The sequence below is a fragment of the Pezoporus occidentalis genome, unplaced genomic scaffold, assembly GCF_034315485.1.
Source record: "Pezoporus occidentalis ecotype Australia unplaced genomic scaffold, CSIRO_AGI_Poc_V1 ctg4, whole genome shotgun sequence".
NCBI lineage: Eukaryota > Metazoa > Chordata > Aves > Psittaciformes > Psittacidae > Pezoporus > Pezoporus occidentalis.
In genome coordinates, this window is record NW_026915724.1 from 14,114,573 (window position 1) to 14,137,436 (window position 22,864).

The 22,864-nt window shown below is 36.1% G+C and overlaps 1 protein-coding gene across 1 annotated transcript in view; it reads left to right on the forward strand.

The window, feature by feature from the left end:
• Positions 1–22,864, forward strand: part of B4GALT6 (beta-1,4-galactosyltransferase 6) — a 32,988-nt gene that overhangs the window by 6,137 nt on the left and 3,987 nt on the right. The window contains exons 2-8 of the mRNA XM_062633513.1: positions 10,372–10,488; positions 10,837–10,950; positions 15,949–16,073; positions 16,586–16,702; positions 18,130–18,317; positions 20,936–21,058; positions 21,928–22,029. Coding sequence (XP_062489497.1) covers positions 10,372–10,488; positions 10,837–10,950; positions 15,949–16,073; positions 16,586–16,702; positions 18,130–18,317; positions 20,936–21,058; positions 21,928–22,029 — 886 coding nt within the window. The remainder of the gene's footprint in view (positions 1–10,371; positions 10,489–10,836; positions 10,951–15,948; positions 16,074–16,585; positions 16,703–18,129; positions 18,318–20,935; positions 21,059–21,927; positions 22,030–22,864) is intronic.

A 22,864-nucleotide genomic window follows, 5' to 3' on the forward strand; every position in this document is an offset into this window, starting at 1 on the left:
TTTTCAGCTATATTCCTTTATTAAAGTTCACCTATTCTTACAGGGTTCATTTGGAGGCAAGAGTAACTTCATCTAGCTGCAGTGGTCTTTTTTTTTATCACATTACAGTTTTTCACTTCAGTTCTACAAATTGCAACCAAACCCTTTAACAAAAAAGTTTTAGTCACCTTTCTATGCGTGGGGTCTTCCCCTTATTTTTCTTGTGCAAAGAGGATTGTGAGGCTTATACATTCTTCTGCTTGATCACTGATTTCCAGTGATCAGAAGTTTCTGAGTAATGGCTTGAGCTCATTATGAATTCAGGCATTTTCATAGGTAAGTTTTCTGCCTTATTCTGGGATGTGCAAAGATTTTTCCATGATGTTGGTCCAGCACAGTCATTCCTAGCACCTGATGCTGAATAAATTATTGCAGTTCAGTCATTTATTACTGTCTTCCACTTTTACTAACAGATAAGCTTTGACTAAACATGCATATTTCTTTCTGAATCAGCTGTTTTGCACCTTTATCTGATAGTTTTCCTAAAGCCCTTAGGTATACTTAGTTATTAGTCAGGGAACTTGCCTGCATAAGATTTCATGAAGTATTCATTTTGCAGTGTTGCTTTTAGTCAAGAAAGGGAAAATAATACAGGAACTTAGGGTGTGCAGCTAAGGACAAGGTATGAGACCTCATGTGAAATCAGTTTTCACTTAAGCCAGCTAGTTGTTTGAATGCCTTCTCATCCTTTGAGGAGGAAAAACCCTATGCCCTGGAAAAATTTATTTGAACTGTGGTGCTTTACTGACATGGTCAAAGCTTTAACCAGTTCCACATTTGTCATTGGTGAAAGTTGGCTTATTTACTGGCTTCTCATTAATAAGACTGTTTCTACAAATGACTATCTCTGCTTGCTTTTCTGCAGCTGTTAGTCTGTTTTGGGTAATCTTTCGTATTCAAATTATGCATTGATTTCATGGGAGCAGCATGCAATGACTGTGCGTTGTGTGAGATCCAGTGCTAGATTCTTACGAATACAGTGCAGAGATTGATGTCAGGACTTGCAGGTACAAAAGCTGGTTTGTCTTTTTTTTTTTTTTTTTTAAATTGAATTTATGATGGTACTCGGAATATTTGATGCTACACTTTTCAATTTTTGCCAGTAACTGAACTGATTAAAACAAAATTCTGGAACAACTGGCAAAGCTTAGGCTTAAAATGTCACTATAAAACCATTTAATAGTTGATGTTCAAAATTGACCTGCCTTACAACAGTCTTCATTGAACAAATGAAGAGAAGACTGTGTGGAGACCTTATAGCAGCCTTCCAGTTTCTGAAGGGGGCCTATAGGGATGCTGGGGAGGGACTCTTCATTAGGGACTGTAGTGATAGGACAAGGGGTAATGGGTTAAAACTTAAACAGGGGGAGTTCAGATTGGATATAAGGAGGAAATTCTTTCCTGTTAGGGTAGTGAGGCACTGGAATAGGTTGCCTAGGGAGGTTGTGAATGCTCCATCCCTGGCAGTGTTCAAGACCAGGTTGGATGAGGCCTTGGGTGATATGATTTAGTGTGAGGTGTCCCTGCCCATGGCAGGGGGGTTGGAACTAGATGATCTGAAGGTCCTTTCCAACCCTAACTATTCTATGATTCTAAATGTCTTAGTGAAATTTAGTTACGTATTTTAAAGTTGAAAATTTGTTAAAATAGTAGAAATTCAAGGAAAAATATTTGCTTTCCTGATTCAATTTGCATTGAGTGGAGGGAAAAACCAAACCAAATAAATAAGTTGTATTGTTGGTGGTTACAGCAATGCTGAGTTTTAAATTTCTGTAGGATACTGTTTCAGAATTAAATACTGAGTTATTTCTGACTTGCTATATAATCAGCTAATAGCCTGAGACTGGAGGATACAATAATACCAAAGGTGTTAGAACACTGTATCATTTATCATGCATAAATATATTGCTGAAAAAATTTTAAGTTGTTTCTTTTTCTTCACCTATAAATGGAGACTTGATCAATGATATTTTCTCATTTACCGTATATAATATATATAAAATACATATAAAATAAATAGTGAACTGGGTTTTATTCAATTCCTCAAACTTGCAGTCAGAGGACTCATCCATTCGTCATGTCCTTTGTGTCAGCGAGTATACAGAGATTATCTGGAGTATTGAAAAAAAAAAAAGACCCCAATCAAACCAAACCACAACTAAAAACAATATTGAAGCCTCTGTTCTGGAGTATTGAAAAAAAAAAAAGACCCCAATCAAACCAAACCACAACTAAAAACAATATTGAAGCCTCTGTTTTGTAGCTAATACAGATTCATCTGCCTGCACCATATGAATGATCCCTATTAGCCTCCAGAAACACTGGTAGTTTTTGGTATTTTCAGTAGATTGAGGTGATTGATCTCTCTCTCTAATGTATTTTCCCTACAAGGAAGTGTACATATGCAGGCTCAAATGCAGTCTCACCATCCCTATGAAAGAAGTTTGAATTTATTATTAAATTGATATTAGTGCAAAATTGATATTAAATATTCAACAACAAATGAAGTAAAAAATGTTTCAAGGCATACTGGTTTTTGCCTTTTTTCTAGTTGTTACATATGTTTTAAAACCAACTTCTGATTAACAACAAATGTGTAAAATAAATAAAATCCTATGGAAGCTGAGCACTTGCTATAGGATTTATCTGTGTTCACTGTAAATTTCAGTTTGTGAATAGGAGCCAGTTTACAGCAATCTTACGTTACTTTGAGTATCATTCTTCACTGCAAAATTGTTTCATAAATCTGTTTTACAGACTAAAGTTCCTATTCTGTAGTTATGGAAAATATTCCTAGCTCCCAGAACTGTGACTATGATGTTTTAGAAGCAATCTTCAGCTAAACTCTATGTAGTGTATATTTAGATTAGTTTTAGAATTTAATATTTAACTCTTTTGTGTTAATTTGCCATGCATGAACTCTGCCAGTAGTGTATTTATAACTTTAGGATTGCTAAGAATAGTATCATATAACCTTGAGATGCGAAGAGATCCCTGTGGGACTTGTTCTAGAAATGTACCCATGAGATGATTGCCCATTTACAACTACTAGCGGAGAACTTTCTGTTAACCCATTCAAATCCATGTCAATTTTTATGCAATGTGTTGAATGTGCTTTTCAGAAGTCCTGTGAAAAAAGGTGGTGACTTGCAGATCAGTAACTTTAGGGACAATGATCATTTGGCAGGACCTATTTTCTGTATAGCTGTGTTTATTGCATTTGAATTTTGCAGGGTCCCTGGATTCTCTAATAAGTATTTATTATCTGAGCTTTCAATATTTATTTTTTTTTTTTTACTCCTCCTTTCCTCCCTCTCCTCCACCTTCCTCCCTCTGCCTTCCTGGAAGATCAGTGTATAATGTTTAATGTTGCTACAGCTGTTCTGATGATAATCTTCTCACTTATTCAGTATAGAGGGTGCTAAGTCTTTTTGCTAATTGATTTGAAAGTGTTCTTGAGGTAAGGCTTCCCTCTGTATGTGTGTTTTTCCTTTTTTTTTTTTTCCTGATAAAAACTGTATTTTAAAATTAAATTAATGATCTGTAAATCTGTTCATCTTTTCTTCATTGGCATTTAAGAAATCATAGTTTGTAATCATTGATCTGATTTTACCTTCAGTTCTATTGTATACTGTACTGCGCTGATTGCTTCTAAGAGTATGGGACATTGTTTTGGCTTTGCTTTGGTGTATGTGTACAGCATGGTAAATTACTGAGCTTCTGTATAAAAATGAGTTTTATGCTTTTTGTGTCAAGCTAAAGGATGATAAACTAATGTAGTATTGTGAGAAGTGCTTTGATTTTTGGTGTACAGCTTGGAAGGAGCTTGATTCCCTAACTGACAGTGGTCCATCAATGAGACCTTTTTCTTTAAAACAGGTATAAATAGTCCTTGGGTGAGTATTTAGATAATAGGAATGATGTAAAACATTGAGCCATTTTACCATATATTTTTTATATTTTAAGAATTGATGCATTCCCTCCCCTCAATGGTCTAACACATAAAACTGTTATTAGCTAGTGAGCTATAAAACTGGAGACAAATAATGATCCATCTGACTTTTTTAACATCTCTTCGGAAATACAGGATGATCACTTTAATGTCCTAATGTGCTTTCTCAGAATTAGCTTTAAATAATGCACTAAACCGAAGACTTTTGATGACTGACATGTGGCTGTGTGTCCATGATTGCTGATAAAGATCTGGATCAATTGCTAGTGAAAATCTGTATTAGGTATGAGGTTGTGTTCACAGTGAAGGTGTATCATTGAGTATGGTATATATTCCAGGGTGTCCTATATGGGTGTGCTGTTCTAGATCCTGCTCTGTGCTTCCCATTTGCTTACCTTGTAAACTGTGAAACAGTCTGGATTGTATGTTTCTTGAATCATTAGTGCTGTTTCTCTCTTCCCATGTAACATGAATAAAACTAGTTCTAGGTGGTTACATTGTTAGGTGTTTTCAGTGTTAAATGTGAAATTTTGCCTTCCTGGTTTGTGCATTGCCTTGTACTTTGACAGGAGTGATGGTTGGTACAAATGCAGAGAGATGATAGTGGAAGAAAATCACACAATAGTTGAGATTGGATAGGCCCTCTAGAGGTCTTCTGGTCTAAACCTCCCTGGCGTAGACCACCTGCTCAAGCAGAGACAACTGGAGCCAGTTGCTCAGGACTATTTCCAAACAGCTTTGCGTGTCTCCGATGATGGAGGTTCTGCAACCTCCGTGAGCAACCTGTGCCAGTGCTCTAAGAATTGTTTTCTGATGTTCAGGTGAAACCTCTTGTGTTTCAGTTTGTGCCTGTTGTCTCTGATCCTGTCACTGCTCACTCCTGAAAAGAGCCTGTCCTTGTTGTCTTTGCACCCTCTCTTCATATACATTATATACATATACACCCACCCTTTATATACATTAATATGATCCCCTTGAGCTTTCTTCAGGTTGAACAGTTCCAGCTCTCTCAGCCTTTCATCATAGGAGAGATGCTCCAATCCCTTTTGTCTTCTTCATGGCCTTTTCTTGCACTGTCTCTAGTATGTCCGTATCTCTGTTACATTGTGGAGCCCAGAACTGAGCACAGTACTCCAGATGCAGCTTTACCAGTCCTGAGTGAGGGTTGGGAAGGATCGCCTCAACCTGCTGGCAACATTGTTCCTGATGCAACCCAGGATGCCATCTGCCTTCTTTGCAGCCGTGGCATATTGCTGGCTCATGTTCAAGCTGGTGTCCACCAGGACCTCCAAGGCCTGTTCTGGCAAGCGGTTTTCCAACATGTACTGGTGCATGGGGTGGTTCTTCCCCAGGTGCAGGACTTTGCACTCCTCCTTGTTGAACTTCATGAGGCTCCTTTCAGCCCGTTTCTCCAGCCTGTTCAAGTTTCTGTGGCATATCAGCTACTTATACCAGTTTTATCTTGTAAATGAACTTTGAGGCTACACTTTGCCCCACCATTCAGATCACTGATGAAGATACTGGGTATACTGCTAGTCACTGGCCTTATATTCATTGTGAGAGTGCTCTCTTGAGCTACAAGGAGGTGATCCTTGAATATTATTCAGCTTTCTTGCTTCCCTCTTCCTTTGAGGGCTTTATCCTGTGCGACTCTTCTGAACAGATCTTTAAAAAGACCAGAGCATGCTTTCTTGAAGTCCAGGGTTCTGCAGTTGTTTTTCCTCTTCCTTCCTTCCCCTAGGATCCTGAATGCCACCATCTCAAGGTCACAGCAGCCAAGGCTGTCTTTGATCTTCTCATCCCCAATAAGCCCCTCCTTGATGAGTAGGAGGTCCAGCAAAGCACCTCTCTCACTGGCTCCTTTATCACTTGTGTCAGGAAGTTACCATCAGTGCACTCCAGGAAACTCTTGGTCTGCTTTTATCTGTCTGCGTTTTTCCCTCCAGCTGAGATTGGCATGGTTGAAGTCTTGGAAGCAGGACTTGGCTGCTCTCATATCTGTAGAGGGCATGCTCCAGCTGCTTTTCCACTGTAGTGTCACCTTTAATCCTAACTCAGAAATTCCCATTTGGGTCCTCTTCCATCCCCAAGCAGAGCTCCACAAAGGGTGACGCTTCCTCCTTGTTTTCCCTTCCTGTCCTCCCTAACCAGCCTGTATCACTCTACTGCAATGCTCCAGTCATGGGAGGCATCCCCCTATGCCTCTCATCCCAATCAGTTTGTAGCCCTGGAACTGTATACAGATCTCCAAGTCATCATGTTTATTCCCGATATTGAGTGCATTAGTATTCAGGCACCTGAGGGGTACCTCAGCATGTCATATTCATGACAGCATAAGTAAGATGTGTGAAAACTTGTGCGACGCTCAGGAAGATAGCCAGTGATAACAGTTGAAAAGAGGATTGCAGTGGAAGTCATCAAACTCCAACCCTTGGTATTCTGCTGTCAGTTTTCTTCCCTCACCACACTAACAGAAAAGATGTGTTTTTGTTATGCTTCTGGCCAGTGTGGATTATCTTGAATGCTTTACTGCTGTCACTGCTGGGTGGTGTGACATGTGAACTATGTCATTTTTCTCAGGTTTTTGCCAACAGACCTGTGCCAGTAGATGAGATTTATTTTTAGGAATAAATTAATATCTTTGATTTTTCCCTGATGCTTTTAGCTTAAAAAGTAATTAATTTACTATTCAAGCATCTGCTAGTACCTAAGCAGCTGTTGTATGACAGTAGAATAAACTGATCAGGTCTGTACTCTAACTATGATTGTGTTGGAGACCCACATAGCTGAGGCAAAGAGTGCACAGAAAGGAAGATGGTTTACTGTGTTTATGTATTTATGTAGAGCTGGATAGTGAGTTGAGAAGATCAGCCAGGAAGAGGAGGTGTTGAATTGGGGTAGACAAGAATAGCTTGATGAAAACATGGCAAGGTTAGATCTTCCTGTTAGAAAGAGCAGCTCTTGAATACTTAGGCCAAAGTGGCAGCAGAATTTACCTATGTGTGTTTTTTTTTGTTTTGTTGTTTTTTTCTTTTTTTTTTTTTAAATTATCTTTTCGTAATGCCTCCTTTTGAGAGAAATCTTCTCTAGCTTTGTCTCTCACAAAACTCTCGTGTGTGCTGATTTTTCTCGTATTGCAGAAAAAGAAAGTTGTCCTTCAGCAAAGGGGAGATCCAGATACTTTTGCAGAAAATCCACTTTATCAAGTTTTATGTGTGCCTTATCTGGACTACAGTAAGGTTTCCCATAGAAACTTAGAACACTTATATAGCACTCCCGACTTTTTTGTGGCTTTAATTGAAGTTCTTAGTCTCAGTTCTGTACTGTATCTGGTTCCTAAGACTTCAACGGTAGCATGTTTGAGCAGATGTTTTTCTAATATTCCTTGCAGTGGCTTCTAGAGCAAATTTTTTGTCTCAGCTGTTTCAGGAGCAATGTTAGAGCGTATGCTTCTGGCTGTACAGTAATTTCTGTAACTGTGTGTGTAGTAAGTGACATCTGTCTAATTGCTGAATTGTTTGCAATCAATGTGATTTAGTGATTTAGTAGCAAAAGAAATAAATTCCCAAGGCTGGTGAACTTGTAGGTAGAAGAAAAAGTGATTTTTCTCATTAAGAAAAGTGGTATCAAGTATCATCAGTTTGAAGGTAGGGGCTTGTGGTGTTGAGGATGAAAAGGAACAAGGACCATTAATGAAATTATTTATGGGCTATCAAAAAGAGGTCTAGGCATGGGTCTCTGGAGATACATGCCTTGGATTTTTGACCAAAATAGTGTTGATAAACGCAATGTTTTAGCTGTTGTGGCACAGTGCTTGCACAGCATGAAGGCTTTTCTGTTTCCCAGTCTGTCCCCCACAGCGACAAGAGGTTGGGAGGGGACAGCTGGCACAGCTGACCTGTGGTGACCAGAGGGATATTTCATACCATGTAATGTCTTGCTCAGCAATAAAACTGGTGGGTTGTTTTCCCCCCAAGTAGCTGTTGCCTAGGGACTGGCAGGACATCTGTCTCCTGGTAATGAGTTTGGTTGGGTTGTTTGTTTTTGCCTTTCATCACTTTTTTCCTTTGGATTGCTTTTCCCCCATTCCACTGCAGGGGAGTGAGCAAGCAACTGGGTTGGGGCTTGCCTGCCAGCAGGATCAACACACCACACTTGATATATGTGAATTAAGGTTATGTTTGTAGAAACCTGCTGTTCTACAGTCTTAAAAGCTCAGGTGACTTTGGGTTTTGCGATTGCATTAAAAAGGAGATATAACACATAATATTCCAGAGGTTATCTTTGAAATCAGCATTTGCTAATTGATTTATATTAAAAATGAACATTATTTTAGTGCTGGAATATGGCAATTTTGAAGAAAGCTGAAGAAAAGAGTAATATGTGGGGAAAAGAGAAGGGAGGATACCAGTTTTTTGAAGTTTGCAGAAAGTCGTTCTTTGTTAATTAGGAATTTTTTTTTCCTATTTGAAAGGCAAAAATCCACCTAGTTTTACTTTTAGGGAAGCCTTGAATTTTGAAAGCATTTGTTTCTTGAAGATACAGATCAAATTGCTTTCGTGTTGGTTCCTAAAGGAGAAGGTTTCTTGAGCAGGTAACTTCATATATGAATTTAAGAACTGTACATATGCCCTGAAGTACTTAATACAGACACCCTAAAAAAATGCAGAGTTTGAATGGAAAACTACAAACGTAAGAAAATAATTGAACCCTGATGTGCTACTTTACAGTGAATTGGGTTAGAGTTTCAAGTTTTTGTGCATATTTTCTTTAAGGGAATCTGAATGTTATGTGTTGTCTTGTGTCTAGTTGTATTGGATCCTGGTAAATGTCATTCTTGTTGGATTTCCTACCTTTGCCATCAGGCCAAGTTTATAGGTTTTCTGTTTTGTTTCTGTTTTCATGGCGGTGGGGTGTTGGGACAATTTCAGGATCTTAGTAGCTGAGTAACTTTTTACACGCGTGTAAATTCTTGTTAACCAAAACAGGTAGTCATGCTGGCCAGGAGTTTGAGAATTACACAGCATGCATAGCAACTCACATGTTCAGAGCTTGTCTTTTAACTGATAATGTTCTTTGTTTTAATGAGGATTTCTTTGAAAGCTAGGAGGGTGTCTCCATTCATTTTCTTTAAAACAAAAAATTGTAGCATTTGCAAATAATATTCCTTAAAAGGTTATGTTGATGATTGTATCTCTGTGGGTGTCGGTAGTATTGTTTGCTAATGTGGTAGAATTAGTCACTACATTTTCCTCTGTTAATGACCCAGTCCTTTATAAGCATTTCTTTGTAACTCTAGTCACTTTGTGTTGTGCTGTAAGACGATACCAACTGATCTGGAGTTTTTTGTGTCATGCCAGTAGTGCTGGGTCATCTGATGAAGTGGAGTTCCTGAGATAATTTTCTAACTTTTTTTAATCTCTTTAGGCCAGTTTTAGCATTAATCTGTTGTTTTTTTTTTTGGCATGTTTAGTTCTTTCCTCCAGCATCTCAGAGCATTTCTTAGGTTAGGATGGTTACTAGTTACAGTGACCTAAATATCTGCCAGACAAGTGAGTGCTTAACATAGGTGAAGTGACAGATGATCCCTTTGATCCTCTTTGCTACCCAGAGTAAAAACTGTTCTGTCAATGAAATTTGTCCTTCCCTTTACTTTTTGAGTTCTCATGGTCCTGAATAGACATTTGCTTATTCAGACATAAATGCAGCTTCTATTTTGACTTACTCTCCTCTGTTTAGAACAAAGAATTGTCTTGAGATCAGGTTTGGGGATTTGAGTGCAAGACTGAGACAGAGGAGTATTTTATGCTATTATTGTTAGTGAGTCCCTTAATTACTCAGATTGTTGATTTGCTCACCTTTGATGCCTATAATAAATATTTCATATATAATTATCAAACATACTTTAAGATTGGCAATGATTTGTAGCAGCTGTATAATGAAACAGCTGTTAGGAGTGAATGAATAGCAGTTTTCACTGAAAGTTGTATTAACTAATGAGTAAACAGGGGGACTATTTTATGGGACTATTTTTTATTGCCTAGACATTTTTTATAGCTACATATGACAGATGTAGCTACATTACCAATAAAAACGTTTTCTTAATTGTTTCTTGCCACTGTCATTTGCTTTTTGTAAGTTAAAAAAATAAAAGTGTCATCTAAGGTATGTATTAAAGTTTTATAATTTGGGAGTTTTATATAGACCTGTGGTTATTGTGCTGTTAGGTTTAACTTTTCGTGGATCTTTATCTTGAAGGATTGATGTTCATTAGCCATGGATTCAGACGTAGTAACAAATACTGAACACATTATAAATGGATGTTAATGTAAAATACCTTGTTTTAATTAAAATTCAAAATTTGCTTTTTGTTTTGTCAGCAAACACGTATCTCTTTATGGTGCAAGCTCGTGGTATAATGTTGAGAGAAAATGTAAAAACAATAGGACACATGATCAGATTGTACACTAACAAAAATACTACACTGAATGGCACAGGTAAGAATATTTCTTCTTTAATTTTTAAAGGAGGTTTATACAGGGGAGAAAAAAGCCAAACCCTTACGGCATGTCTTCACTATGAAAAGCTAGACCCAAGTCCTACCTTGTGTAATGGAAGTGAAGGTCAAATAGTTACTATTTATCAATTCACTTTAGTAGGAAATATTTGTCATAGTTGTAACAAAGGTATCTTGGTTTAATTGTTGTACCTTTAGTGCAGTAATTTTTTGTTTAGCTCTTTTTTTTTTTTTAAATCATGCTGCTAGGAATGTTCTTACCTTCATGATGATATGTTAAATTCAGTGGTAACATAGTTTCTTACAAAAATCAATTCCTCTTTTTAAGACTATCCTGAAGGAAACAATTCTAGTGACTGTGTTGCTCAAACAACAATGTATCTTCCAGAAAACTTCACTTACTCTCCTTACCAGGCTTGTCCAGAGAAGCTGCCTTACATGAGTAAGTTTTAAACTCACCTTAATGTTTTATCCAGTTAATTGGAGTGTACTAAAACAAAGTACAATTATTTTAATATAAAATATCAATGTGGGGAGTTAAAATATATAGCAGAAAAGAATGAATATCTGAGAATGGACAGCAGTGCTTAGCAGAATTTTGCATGTAACCATTGCATTACTAAAGCTTTTGGCCTCTTTGCTAATATCTTAGTATGTTTTAAATTTTATTTACAAATTATTTTACTGTCTACAAGTTGATTATTAAATCGCTTAATTAATATGTAGGAATAGTCTATTAAAAGTACCCATTCAGAGGTGCATATTTTGAGAAATAGTTAAAAATTTCTGTATTGGAAATGGTAGTCCTAATAGAGTGATTCATGAATCAGAAACTAGTTCTCAAAACTTCAGCAGCTAATCAGTATGTAATCAATGGAAAACTGAACAAGCTGGTGCAGAGAAGTGAGAAGTGATAGAGGTAAGAAAGTGCCAAAGCCTTGTCATAATGAATAAGTAGTACTTACATAACAAGTGGAAAGATGTGATCCTCAGGAAATTTTAAAATTAAGCTTTTGAACTCAGATGCTTAAGATCCTAAGCTGTTAAATGGAACTTGTTTAAGTAACCCTAATTTTATTTGTGTTTAAGCCTAGAATCAACCTTCTAGTTGTTTTGTTTGAAAGTTTAGTTGCAGCAGTGTCATGCAGAAATAAGAGACTGAATACCTTGGCACCACTGCTGTTTTGGTTTCCTGGGTTTTTATAAAACCTGTAGCATTAGAGTTGTAGTAGTAGCAGTATTATCCCAATGTATGTAGAAGGCCTTATAAGCAGGTATTGCACAGTTAAAACTGTTACATAAATTGACATGTGAAGAGTTCCTTTGTGCGAGTCAGTGTCCTAAACCGGATTTAATAATATGGCTGAAATGCTGTTGGCATGTTTTTTTTTTTTTTTTTATCTTCTTCCCGTAGACAAAGTTTGACTTTCAAGATCATGTGGTTGTTCCTTCCTGTATATTCCTTATGTAGAAAAAAAAACCCAAACCTAAATTATTCCAATAGTAAATATTTTAGCTACTTTGGATAACATAAGTTTGAAAAAGGTCTACTCTGGATAACCAGAGAAACAAGAATTATGGTTATGATGACTGAAAAATTAATATAAATCAGTATTTTTAATGAGACCTTCAAGGGCTGAATTCTGCCAGATTAGTTAGTTCAAAACTGTGTTGGCTTCTGCTGCCTTTTTTACTTGTGTATTAGACTGCTGTCCAGGAGTGATGAGGCAAGTTAGAAGGTACTAAGGTACATTAGTAGGTCAGACCTACTTATAGCACACTAAGATACCTTAGCAGGTCAGCCCACTTATCGCATGTTATCTTAAATCATTGATGCAGTTTAGAATTGCCAGAGTAGGGATGCATTCTACTCTGTCATCCTTGCTATCAGTCACTTTGACTATATGTAATTCTACCAGAATTTGTCTATAGGTCTCCATATCACTGCTCTCTCTCTCTCTATTTTTTTCTTTTTTTAATAACATCCTTGTACTTATTCTCTTCTGCTTAATTTAATAATTTGTAATTTTAATAGAAAATAATTCACTAGTTGCTGTTCTGCAAAGAAATGTATGTCTCACCCTTTGATTTTCATGCATACTTTTTTAATCGTCTGTGTGTTTAATTATAATCTAAATAAAGCTTCTCTGAAGGTTATTTAATGCAATGTAATATTGTAGGTTATTTTGAGATAGCAAGGGAAGAAAGCTTTTTGAATGACATATATTTTGACCTGCTTAATAGCTTAAAATTGTTACAGAAGTCAGCTATTCTTCTTTACATCAACTTGATGAATTTGTATCATGAAAGGAGTATGGTAAAACTGTGTTTTGTCCCAAATATATGCACTCTTAAAATAGGACCAAATAGTGCTAGTGCTTTTGTTAGTGACTCAGTATTTCAGTTTATAACTTACAGGTTGAGTACTGCTGTGCTAGTTCATAAGCAAGACACCCCTACTTCAAGAGAGAAGCTATACAAAGCAGCTTTAATCAGCATGATTTTAATACTGACTAGAGAGGTAAATGGAAAGCAGATTAGTTTTTCAGTTATATGAATTAAAACCGTCCTGTTAAGAATTTTTACGCAATCACTTCATGGTTTGTCTAACAACCAGCTCTTAATGAGCTATAATAAATATAATACCCAGCTACTTTACTTTGATCGCTTCAGTACACTGAGGTTGACTATCCCTAAACCATTTTAGATAGATATTAGAAAAATTATTTTGTATTTCAAAAATAATAAGTCATCTGTGGTGGAAGTTCTGCTGTCTCCAGAAGTAGTATATTCTACTATTCTGTTCACTGAATAGCTAAGCTTTTTGCAATACTCAACCTGCATTTACTTTTTTCTCTTTTTCCCCTCCTGCAAGTAAACTGCCCTGCCTGATGCTTGGAAAAAAGTTGGTTGCCATCTATGTACCAGATTATTCTGTCTTGAAAAGACTTAAGTTTTTTCCAGCCTCTTCCTTTGTAGATAAGCCAGTAATTTCAGCCTTTCTAGACTACATAGTTTCTAAAGCTCTTGTCATTCTTAATTTTTGTATTGTAGACTTTCTCTAATTGGGTTTCCTTTTGAAGCATCATAACTGGCTAAAACCCTGGTTACAAAACAAGCTAGTAATTACCTTCTCTGTTTTTCATGTAACAGCAGTTAATGTACTTCAGAATGAGATTTGCCATTTTGTGCAATTGCATTACAGTTTATTGTCTCATATTAATAGACAATCCATTATAAACTGTCAAAATATCTTTCTTCATACTGCAGCATAGCCAGGTATTTCCTGGTTTGTGTGTGTATGCTTCATTTCTCCTTCAATAAAAATACTATTTTTTTTAACAATCTCATTTTGGGTTTCAGCATGTATCTGGTTTGTGGAAATTATTTGGTTTTCTGATTCTGTTCTTCAAAATCCTTCTCCTTCCTCAGCTTTACTTTCTGGTGGATTGCATAAATATGCTTTACTGCAGCATGCTAGACAGTGATGCAAGTAGTGAATACTAAGCCCAGATATTTACTGAGATGCCTTCTTTCCCTGCCAGTGACAGAGAAATACTGGTGGTTTCTGTTCACCCATCTCCTGTGTACTTTTGATAGTACCAATTTTTAATTTTACTACAGGTAATTTTTAAACAGTCTGGATGGAATTTCATCATGTCCCATAAAGTTAGAAGCACCTGCCTTACATAAGTACTGTTTTACCTGTCCTCCTGTTTTGTTGGGGATTTTGTTTGTTTGTTTTTTAATTTAAACTCTGTAAGCATCTGATCCCATCTAAACTTTTCTTGGGAGACTAAGACACCCGAGTCCTCTGCATCATGTGTTATTTGCTTCCTTTTCTGGTTTAGTAATTGACCTTTTCGTCTTTATTTTCCTATTAGATTCTATAAACTGAAAGGCTCTTGTTGCTTTTCTTTCTCTTGGTAGTTGAAATTGATTTGGTGATCTGTTTACTTCTTGAAATTTAATTTGTACGCGTTTATGCTCTATAAACTTGTCCTTTGTTGATTGCCCTTATTTCTATTTTTTGTAACATTTCTTTTTCAGGTTATTGAACAGTTTCGAATACAACCATAATGCTAATCCAAGCTTGCTTATTTATCTGCTCTGTAGGATTAGCTTGTTCTGGTATAGATTTATAATCTTTTTTTCAGCAACTGTCAAGTTTCCTTTTTTCTTCCAAAGTAAATAAATGAATATGAGTGTTTAAATCTGTTCTTGGAAGATATTCTCCTTATTGTGCTGTTCTTGATCCTTTTTTATTTAATATCATTTTCCTTTTCTTTTTTATAGTTACTTTCTACATTTAATCAGATCCCAAACTAAAATAGCTTTTTCAGTATTTCTGCCTTCTGAAAACAGTAGTTATTCCTAATATACTCCAAATATGTCAATCTTTCAAAAGATTTAGCGAGCTAGTCAATTTGTTGTTACAACATGAAGCAACCTTTGGACGCAAATAGGATCTTTTGGGTGCAGGCACAGGGGAGAAAAGTGGAATAATTTCTTTCACTGACTTTAAAATTCCAACCCTTCCTGAAAAAACTTAAAGTTTTAGAAAAAAATAAGCCCAGTATTTTATCGTGTGTCAGATAACTATTGCAAGTTTTTTATATGGTAATCTAGTATAGTAGTTGCTGAAGAGCAACTTGAGTTTCTGGTTAATTAGTGTTACTCTGCTCTTTCCCTCAAATTTTTTGTGATTCCTTCTGCTTTGGAGTGTGTTTACTATGAATCATCATTTCCAGTTTTGAAATTTATGCACATGTATAAGTGAATGAGCACCAACTCTTAGCTATCAGCTAAGTATTTTCTCATAATAAGTAATAACCTGATTATTTTTGCTACCATATTGAGGTCATTATGCAATATATTACCTAATTCCACTGTCATCAGTAGCCATTTGAAAATGCTTTTTCTGTTTGGCTGATTATCAGTGGTAATTCTCAAATCCAAGCCACTTGCTGTAAGCTGGTTTGATGCAGATAGTGGTGATTTAGTGGATGAAGGCTGCACATGCAATGTGTGTAATTATTTAGAATTTAAATTGAGGAAGTTTGTTGAGTTTAGTGATGGTGCATTTTCATTTTTTGTGGAAGTGCAGGTAGGAAGACACCAAGGATTTGAGCATTAGTTCAGTAGTGCAGATGATGTGGAATTGTGAACAGTGGTAATAGATACAGAATTCAAATTACTTTTCATGTTCTGTGTCCTCTGAAAGGAGTATTTTGCTAGTAAGGTTTATTGAAAGAATGTTTATATTGGGAAATACTGAAATTCATTCTGTAAAACCTGAATATTAAGAGGATAGTATAATAGTTTCAGTTTTTATCGGTAGGCAATGCAACCACAAATTTCTTGTGCTATTATTTATCTGTGATAACCCTTGTAGTGTTAGATCTGATGTCTTAATTCAAATTGATATTTTTTTCCTTAGGAGGCCTTATAGATGTCAATATGAGTGAAATTAGTTTTGATGAAATTCAGCAACTGTTTTCAAAAGATTTAGACATTAAACCAGGAGGACACTGGAAACCAAAAGACTGTAAGCCAAGATGGAAGGTGAGATGCTGTTGAGTTATTTTTGTAATATTTTTTTTTTTGTCGTTTTCTTTTTGTGTATAGGAATAGTTTACCATTGCAAGCACTCAGTCTTCTGCTTCTGTGTATTTTAAACAATATGTTGTATATGTGTTATGCTATCTGTGCTCAAGAGACTATACTTGAAGAAAACTTCAAATGGATTGTCAAGAGCTTCTAAAGCTTCATTAACTGTTGTTAGTAAACATCATATGGATGCAAACCTGTCCTGTGTGTATGTTGCTTAAAGTATAATTAAAAGCAAGTGAACATAAAAGGGAAATCTTACTTATATTCTACTCAGAATTTTTTAAATTGCTTGAGCAAAATTCCAGCATGCTTTCCTATCAGGAATGAAAATTTAAAACACATAGGTGATTTAAATGTAAAAGTTGAAAAGCCTGTGTATGCCATGGGGAAACTTGATCTGTGTTGAAACATTGAAATTTAGAAATGCTAATACAATAGCTAAATATATATCCAATTTTTTGAAGGTGGCAATCCTTATTCCTTTTCGGAATCGCCATGAGCATCTTCCAATTTTTTTCCGTCATCTGATACCTATGTTGCAGAAGCAGCGGCTGGAATTTGCCTTCTATGTTGTTGAACAGGTAACAACATTTTCTTGAAAAGTTACTTTTCAAGATTCCTTGCTAAAGGACATTTGGTATTTTTAATAAGGTTTGGATGAATCCAGAATTAAAAAATTACTCTGCTGTTCTAATCCTTTGAATGAGAAAGGAAAGTTCAGCTCCATTCCCCAGTTTAAGCAATGGCCAGATCTATATTGCTTTTCTTCAAATATGGGCTGATATTTCATAGCTGATAACATGTTGTCTTTGAACCTATTGTCTTTGTATGTATTCAAGGACAAAAAGATGGGGCTACATCTGACTGGCCATGGGTCACTAATGGTGCTGTTCAGTGCTCAGTTAGAGGGCCAGTTCTGTTCAGTATACTTACCAACAATCTGGATGCCGAGCTGAATGCAACATTAGCAAGTTTGCTGATGATAACAAACTGGGAGGTGCTACTGACTCTTTCTAGGGGTGGAATGCCTTGCAGAGGGATCTAGGTAGGTTGGAGCATTGGGCAATGATTAACTTAACACATCAAAATGCTGGATTCTGCACCTAGGGTGGAGTAAAGCTGGGCCCAAGTATAAACTGGGAGAGGAGTGGCTGGAGAGCAGTGCTGCAGAAACGGATCTGAGCTTGCTCATCATCAGCAGGCTCAATGTGAGTCAGCAGTGTGCCCTAGCTGCCAAGAGGTCAAACCACACCCTGGGGTGCGTGAAACACAGCAGATCTGATCAGTCAAACGAGGTGATTATCCCCCTGTATTCAGCATTGTCGTGGCCTCACCTTGAGTACTCTGTGCAGTTCTGGGCCCCACAGTTCATGAAGGATGTGAAAGTCCTTGAATGCCTCCAGAGGAGGAAAGTAACAAAGCTGGAGACAGGGCTGGAAGTATGTTGTGGCTAAGGACTCTGGGCTTGTCTAGCTTGGAGAAAAGGAGGTTGTGGGGTGACTTCATTGCTCTCTACAGCTTCCTGAGGAGGAGAAGGGAGGTGCTGATCTCTTTGGGATCCAGTGACAGGACACATGGGAATGGCTGAAAGCTGATAGTAGGTTCTTTTCAACTGAGATAGTCTATCCTATTCTAGTTGATTGTTTCAACAAGAAACAAAGTATAGTGTTTCTTTCTTAGTTTATATCACTATTTCTTTAACTTGTAATTTCATGCTGTTTTTATCGAAACCACCTATGTTTTGATACTTCAGAGTTACTAGTGCTATAAGTTGCTAGTGCTGTTACGTTTTGTGTAAAAGGGGAGAACAATGCAGTTGATGTATTTGGTTCTAGCCAGAGCTATTTCTCTGCTTAGCTAGAGGAGTAACAGCCATCTTTGTCAATTTTTGTGTTTGTTTTTTTTTTTTTTGTGTGTGTGTGTGATAGAGAATATATTTCTTATAGTATTGAAATTTTGTCTCTTTCTTCTTGGTTCTTGCAATGTCTCCTTTGTTTTCTGTTTGAAGACAGGTACGCAACCTTTTAATCGTGCCATGCTGTTTAACGTTGGTTTCAAAGAGGCTATGAAAGATGCTGTCTGGGACTGCATAATATTTCACGATGTTGATCACTTACCTGAAAATGACCGAAATTATTATGGATGTGGAGAAATGCCACGCCATTTTGCAGCAAAGCTGGACAAATACATGTACATGTAAGTAATTAGCTTTATTCTTGTTTCTTAAAGACCCAGAAACATTCTTAAAGTGTGTATGAATTTTCTGACAGTACACACAGTGGGTAAAACCAATAAAACAGCCTCCTACTACATATATGAAGTATGTAGTTATTAAAGGAAGATTTAAGTTTAGCGTCTACATTTGATATGTTGCTAATTTTAAGGTATTTATTATTTTCAGTGTTAAACTTGTTGCACTGAGGTTGACTGTATTCAAGTCCATGTATGTCAAAGGGGAAAAACTTAACTTGTTTATTAGGAATCTTCCCTGTCAACATGAGTTTTTCAGTGGTTGGTAACAAAAATAAGGAGATAATCTTCAGCAAAATATTACAGGAAAAATATCTTAATTTTCTTATGAATATGCAAGTTATTTCTGCTTTATACTCATTTTTAAATGGGAGATTTTCTTACTGCTAGGACACTTGGTATTTTGTATTCAGTCCTGTTGTAATTTGATGGATATAGTTGGTCCTTCTGTTTTGTTATGTTCTACACTTCTGCCATTTTACATTGATGATGTTTCACTTGCTTTTTAACACTCTGCTATCTTATGTCGCTTCATATAAAGCTGTAGCTTATTGCTTGTTAGATGTATGTATTTGCCATCCTGAAAAGTTGTGAAGTTTATCAACTTGAGAACTTGGTCAACCTGACAGATCAAAAACAATGCACTGAAAACATGACAGTGTTTGGTCTTCAGTTTGTCAGTCAATTGGCAGTCAAACCTGTAAAGATTTTGTATGTATTAAAAAATATCTAAATTAAACAAAAAATATGTATTTACATAATAACTTATGTATTGATACATAAATTTATAAAGTTTATAAAACATCAAAATAAATATTTACAAAATATGTTTATGCAAATAAATGTATGCAGTAATGCATATTTATTAAATATAAAAATAAATGCATATTTGTGTACATATATATAAAGTGCTTGTGTACCACATACATACATATGAATATAAAGCTCAAATAGTTCCATTTAATGTCATACTCTGGTTGTTTTTATTTTTGGTTGATGGGTTGGTTTTGGGTTGTTGATGGGTTTTTTTTTGTTGGTTGGGACTTTTTTGGGAGGGGGATGTATGTTTTAGTTTTTGGGAGTGGGGTGTCTCTGGGATTTTAGAGCACCTGTTATTTCATTTGAGTAGGGATATATATAGTAACAACCTTCCCCCAAAACTATTAAGATTTGGTTGAATCCTGTGTTTCCGCAGAGGTCAGAAATTATGTGACTGTGTATTTCTTTTTCTTTCCCCTTGCATTCTGGAGTTATTTGTCCTTCAGTGTGGCAATTGTGTCCTAAGCAATGGTAAATCTTTTCATAGATAGTCCTAACTTCTTGAAGGTTCCAGGTTTGGAAGCATCGCCTGAGAAATATGTTTGATTACTTTTATTTCATGAAATTGTGTGCTTTTTCTGTAAAGAGGAGCACGCTTTACTGTGGCAGCTTCTAGGTTAAGGATACAAATCAATATTAATGGAAGTAAATATAGATGCTTAAATTTTTTTTTTGTTTTTTAGATTGAAAATACGTTTTGAGAACTGGAAGTCACATTGCCTGGGCCTTAGTATGTTATGTTATATAGCTATAGTGTCTGTTCGTGCTGGCCAACTGCTTATTACTTAATCATAGAATCATAGAGTGGTTTGGGTTGTAAGGGACCTTAAAGATCATCTAGTTCCATGCCTCCTGTCATGGGCACCTTCAACTAGACCAGGTTGCTCAAAGCCCTGTCCAACCTGGCCTTGGGCACTTCCAGGGATAAGACAGCCACAACTTCTGTGGGAAACCAGTACTGGTGTCTCACCACTCTTGTAATGAGTAATATTTTCCTAATGTCAGCTAAAAGCCATTATCCCTTGTCCTATCACTCCATGCCCTTGTAAAAAGTCCCTCTCCAGATTTCTTGTAGGTTTAATAATATGTGTTAGGAAATACTGTATGCTTACTGACAAAAAAAAAAACAAACCAACCACAAAAACCCCACAAACCCAAACCTAAACCAACTTGCCTATAGATCCTTTTGATTCAAAAGTTCTAAAACCTGGAAAATTGTTTCTCAAATAAGTATGCTTTTCCCTGTGGTTACATATGTACTGTTAAACTGTTCCCCTTGAGTTTTAACAGTTCTGTAGGATGTAGTTACTAATTAAAATTAATGGATTGATGCATTACTAATTGTAATTTTTTCAGATGATCAAAGAGGATGTTTTCAGTGTTTTTTTTTTTTTCCAGTCAAATAGTGTTGAAATACAACAGTTTGAGGATTTCACTTAACACTTCAGCTATGGGTCTAAATCAGCCATCTGAAATATGTGGTAGACTTCTGTTTCATGGTACTAATGTGAGATAGTTTAAGAGTAGCTTGTATGCAAATCAGACACTACTACAAACATTTTGTTCAACTTTCATGTATCTTACTTAATGTCAGTGATCTGTGAGCCAGTTTTGGTTAGTAAATTTGTTCATCATCTGTTCATGTCCTTAGCTTGGGGTTCTTGTGTTTTTGAAAGGTATCCTTCAAAGAGAAGGTTACCTATCTAAGTTTAGCTAATAATACAGAATTTGCCTTTTGTTTTCAGTCTTCCATACAATGAGTTCTTTGGTGGTGTAAGTGGCCTGACAGTAGAGCAATTCAGGAAGATCAATGGGTTTCCAAATGCCTTTTGGGGATGGGGTGGAGAAGATGATGATCTTTGGAACAGGTGAGTGTTCAGTACTTACGTCTTTCTCATTGTTTTGTGCAATCCACCCTTTGAGAGCTATTAGGTGTTGGTTTTTTTTTTCTGTCAGATGTTACCTTTTTAAAATTTGTTTCAGATGAACAAATTCTAACACTTCTAAAGAGTTCACTTTAAAAATATCAAAACATACCATTAGAAGAGATAAGTATGATGTTCTTTTTTCTTAGCCCCGGCTTTTAAGAGTGAGATCTTGTAACAAATAACAGAATTAACAGTAGATACCAGTATTAAGCATATTTATTCTTATTCCTTCTAGTCTCCTATGCACTGTGTTTTGATTTTAATTTCCATCTCTCTTGCTACTGGCATTATGGAATACCATCCCACAGACATGAAAAGTAAGCGTGAGGAGCAGTGTTGGAGACAGAGGCTAATTTGTGACTATAGTAATATTCACAAATTGGACAATGGACAGCAATTACTGCAAACTGCTTACAGTAAACAAGTGTAAAATGTTCCGGTTGAGCTGTTGAAACCTAGTGACTGCATAAGTTTATATGTAAAGAGATATTTTAAAGGAAGAGTTTGTAGGTTTTTTATTCTTTCTTTCTGATTATTTTTATGCAGTTGTGCTTTAAGAACAAAGCAGGAAATACTAAATAGGAAATAATAATAGTTATAATTATTACTACTATTATTTCACACTTCATTGGGTTTTGCCAGTTTTTGTAGTTGTTGGTTTAGCAGTGTTTCGGTATTTTAGGGAGAGGATGTCAGTGAATGCAAAGACCAGCTTTAAAAGATTTGATGCACATTTTTCACTTTTGCTATAACTTTTAAAACTGTCTCTTTGATACACTTCAGAAAAATGTTTATGTATTGTACCACAGGGTTCACTATGCTGGATACAATGTAACAAGACCAGAAGGAGATTTAGGGAAATACAAATCCATTCCTCATCATCACAGAGGTGAAGTCCAGTTTTTAGGACGGTAAGGGAAACAGAAAACTGTTTGAATGCTAGAGCTAAAGATGTAGAATTTTTCTTATGCATATATAAATCTTCCACACATACAGTCAGTGCTTATCAGCGTTATTCCATCTTTAATGCTAAACTTTGTGTTTTCTTAAACACAGTTTGCTGTTCAGATGTTTCTTATTTAACCATGAGAGAGACTAAGTTTGTGTGTCAGAAGATATTATCATCATAATCTTTGATGCAGAATGTTATTGTTCCTTAATAGTTTGGGCATTAGTGCTGGCAGGGCTCCATTAGCTGGTTAATTTGGATATTCTGCAAAAGAAAGCAGTGCATCTAGGGAAAATCACTCCTGCATGAAAACAGGCTTTAAAACTTCTCAAGGATTGGTTTCTTCCATCATATTCGTTCTTTTCTGAGCTACTTTCTTTTCATTTCCTGTTTATATTGACGTGAACATTTTCTTTTGGGTTTTCTTTGTTTTGCTACAAAGATGCGAAAGCCACTTTAATTGGCCGGTAGGTTCTGGCTGCTCTACCTTGAAATAGCAAATAGAAGGCAGCAACTGAGCTACACCTAAAAATTAGTATGTGAAAAGTAAGATAAAGGGCTTACGGTATGTGTTTTCAGGAAATTAGAAGTACTGCTCATTTCTGTTAACAGTGGGTGTTTTTTTTGTGGGAGCATCTTTTTTTTTCTGCTTTATTCATAATTTAAAAAAAAAAAGACCTGTACAATAGACATGAATAAATACCTGATATGGAATTAAAATTATATATATGTAAGCTGGGGAAGAGGAACTCTGTTTTTTTTTAGTCAAAATTTAGTCAAATTTACAAATGCAGGAG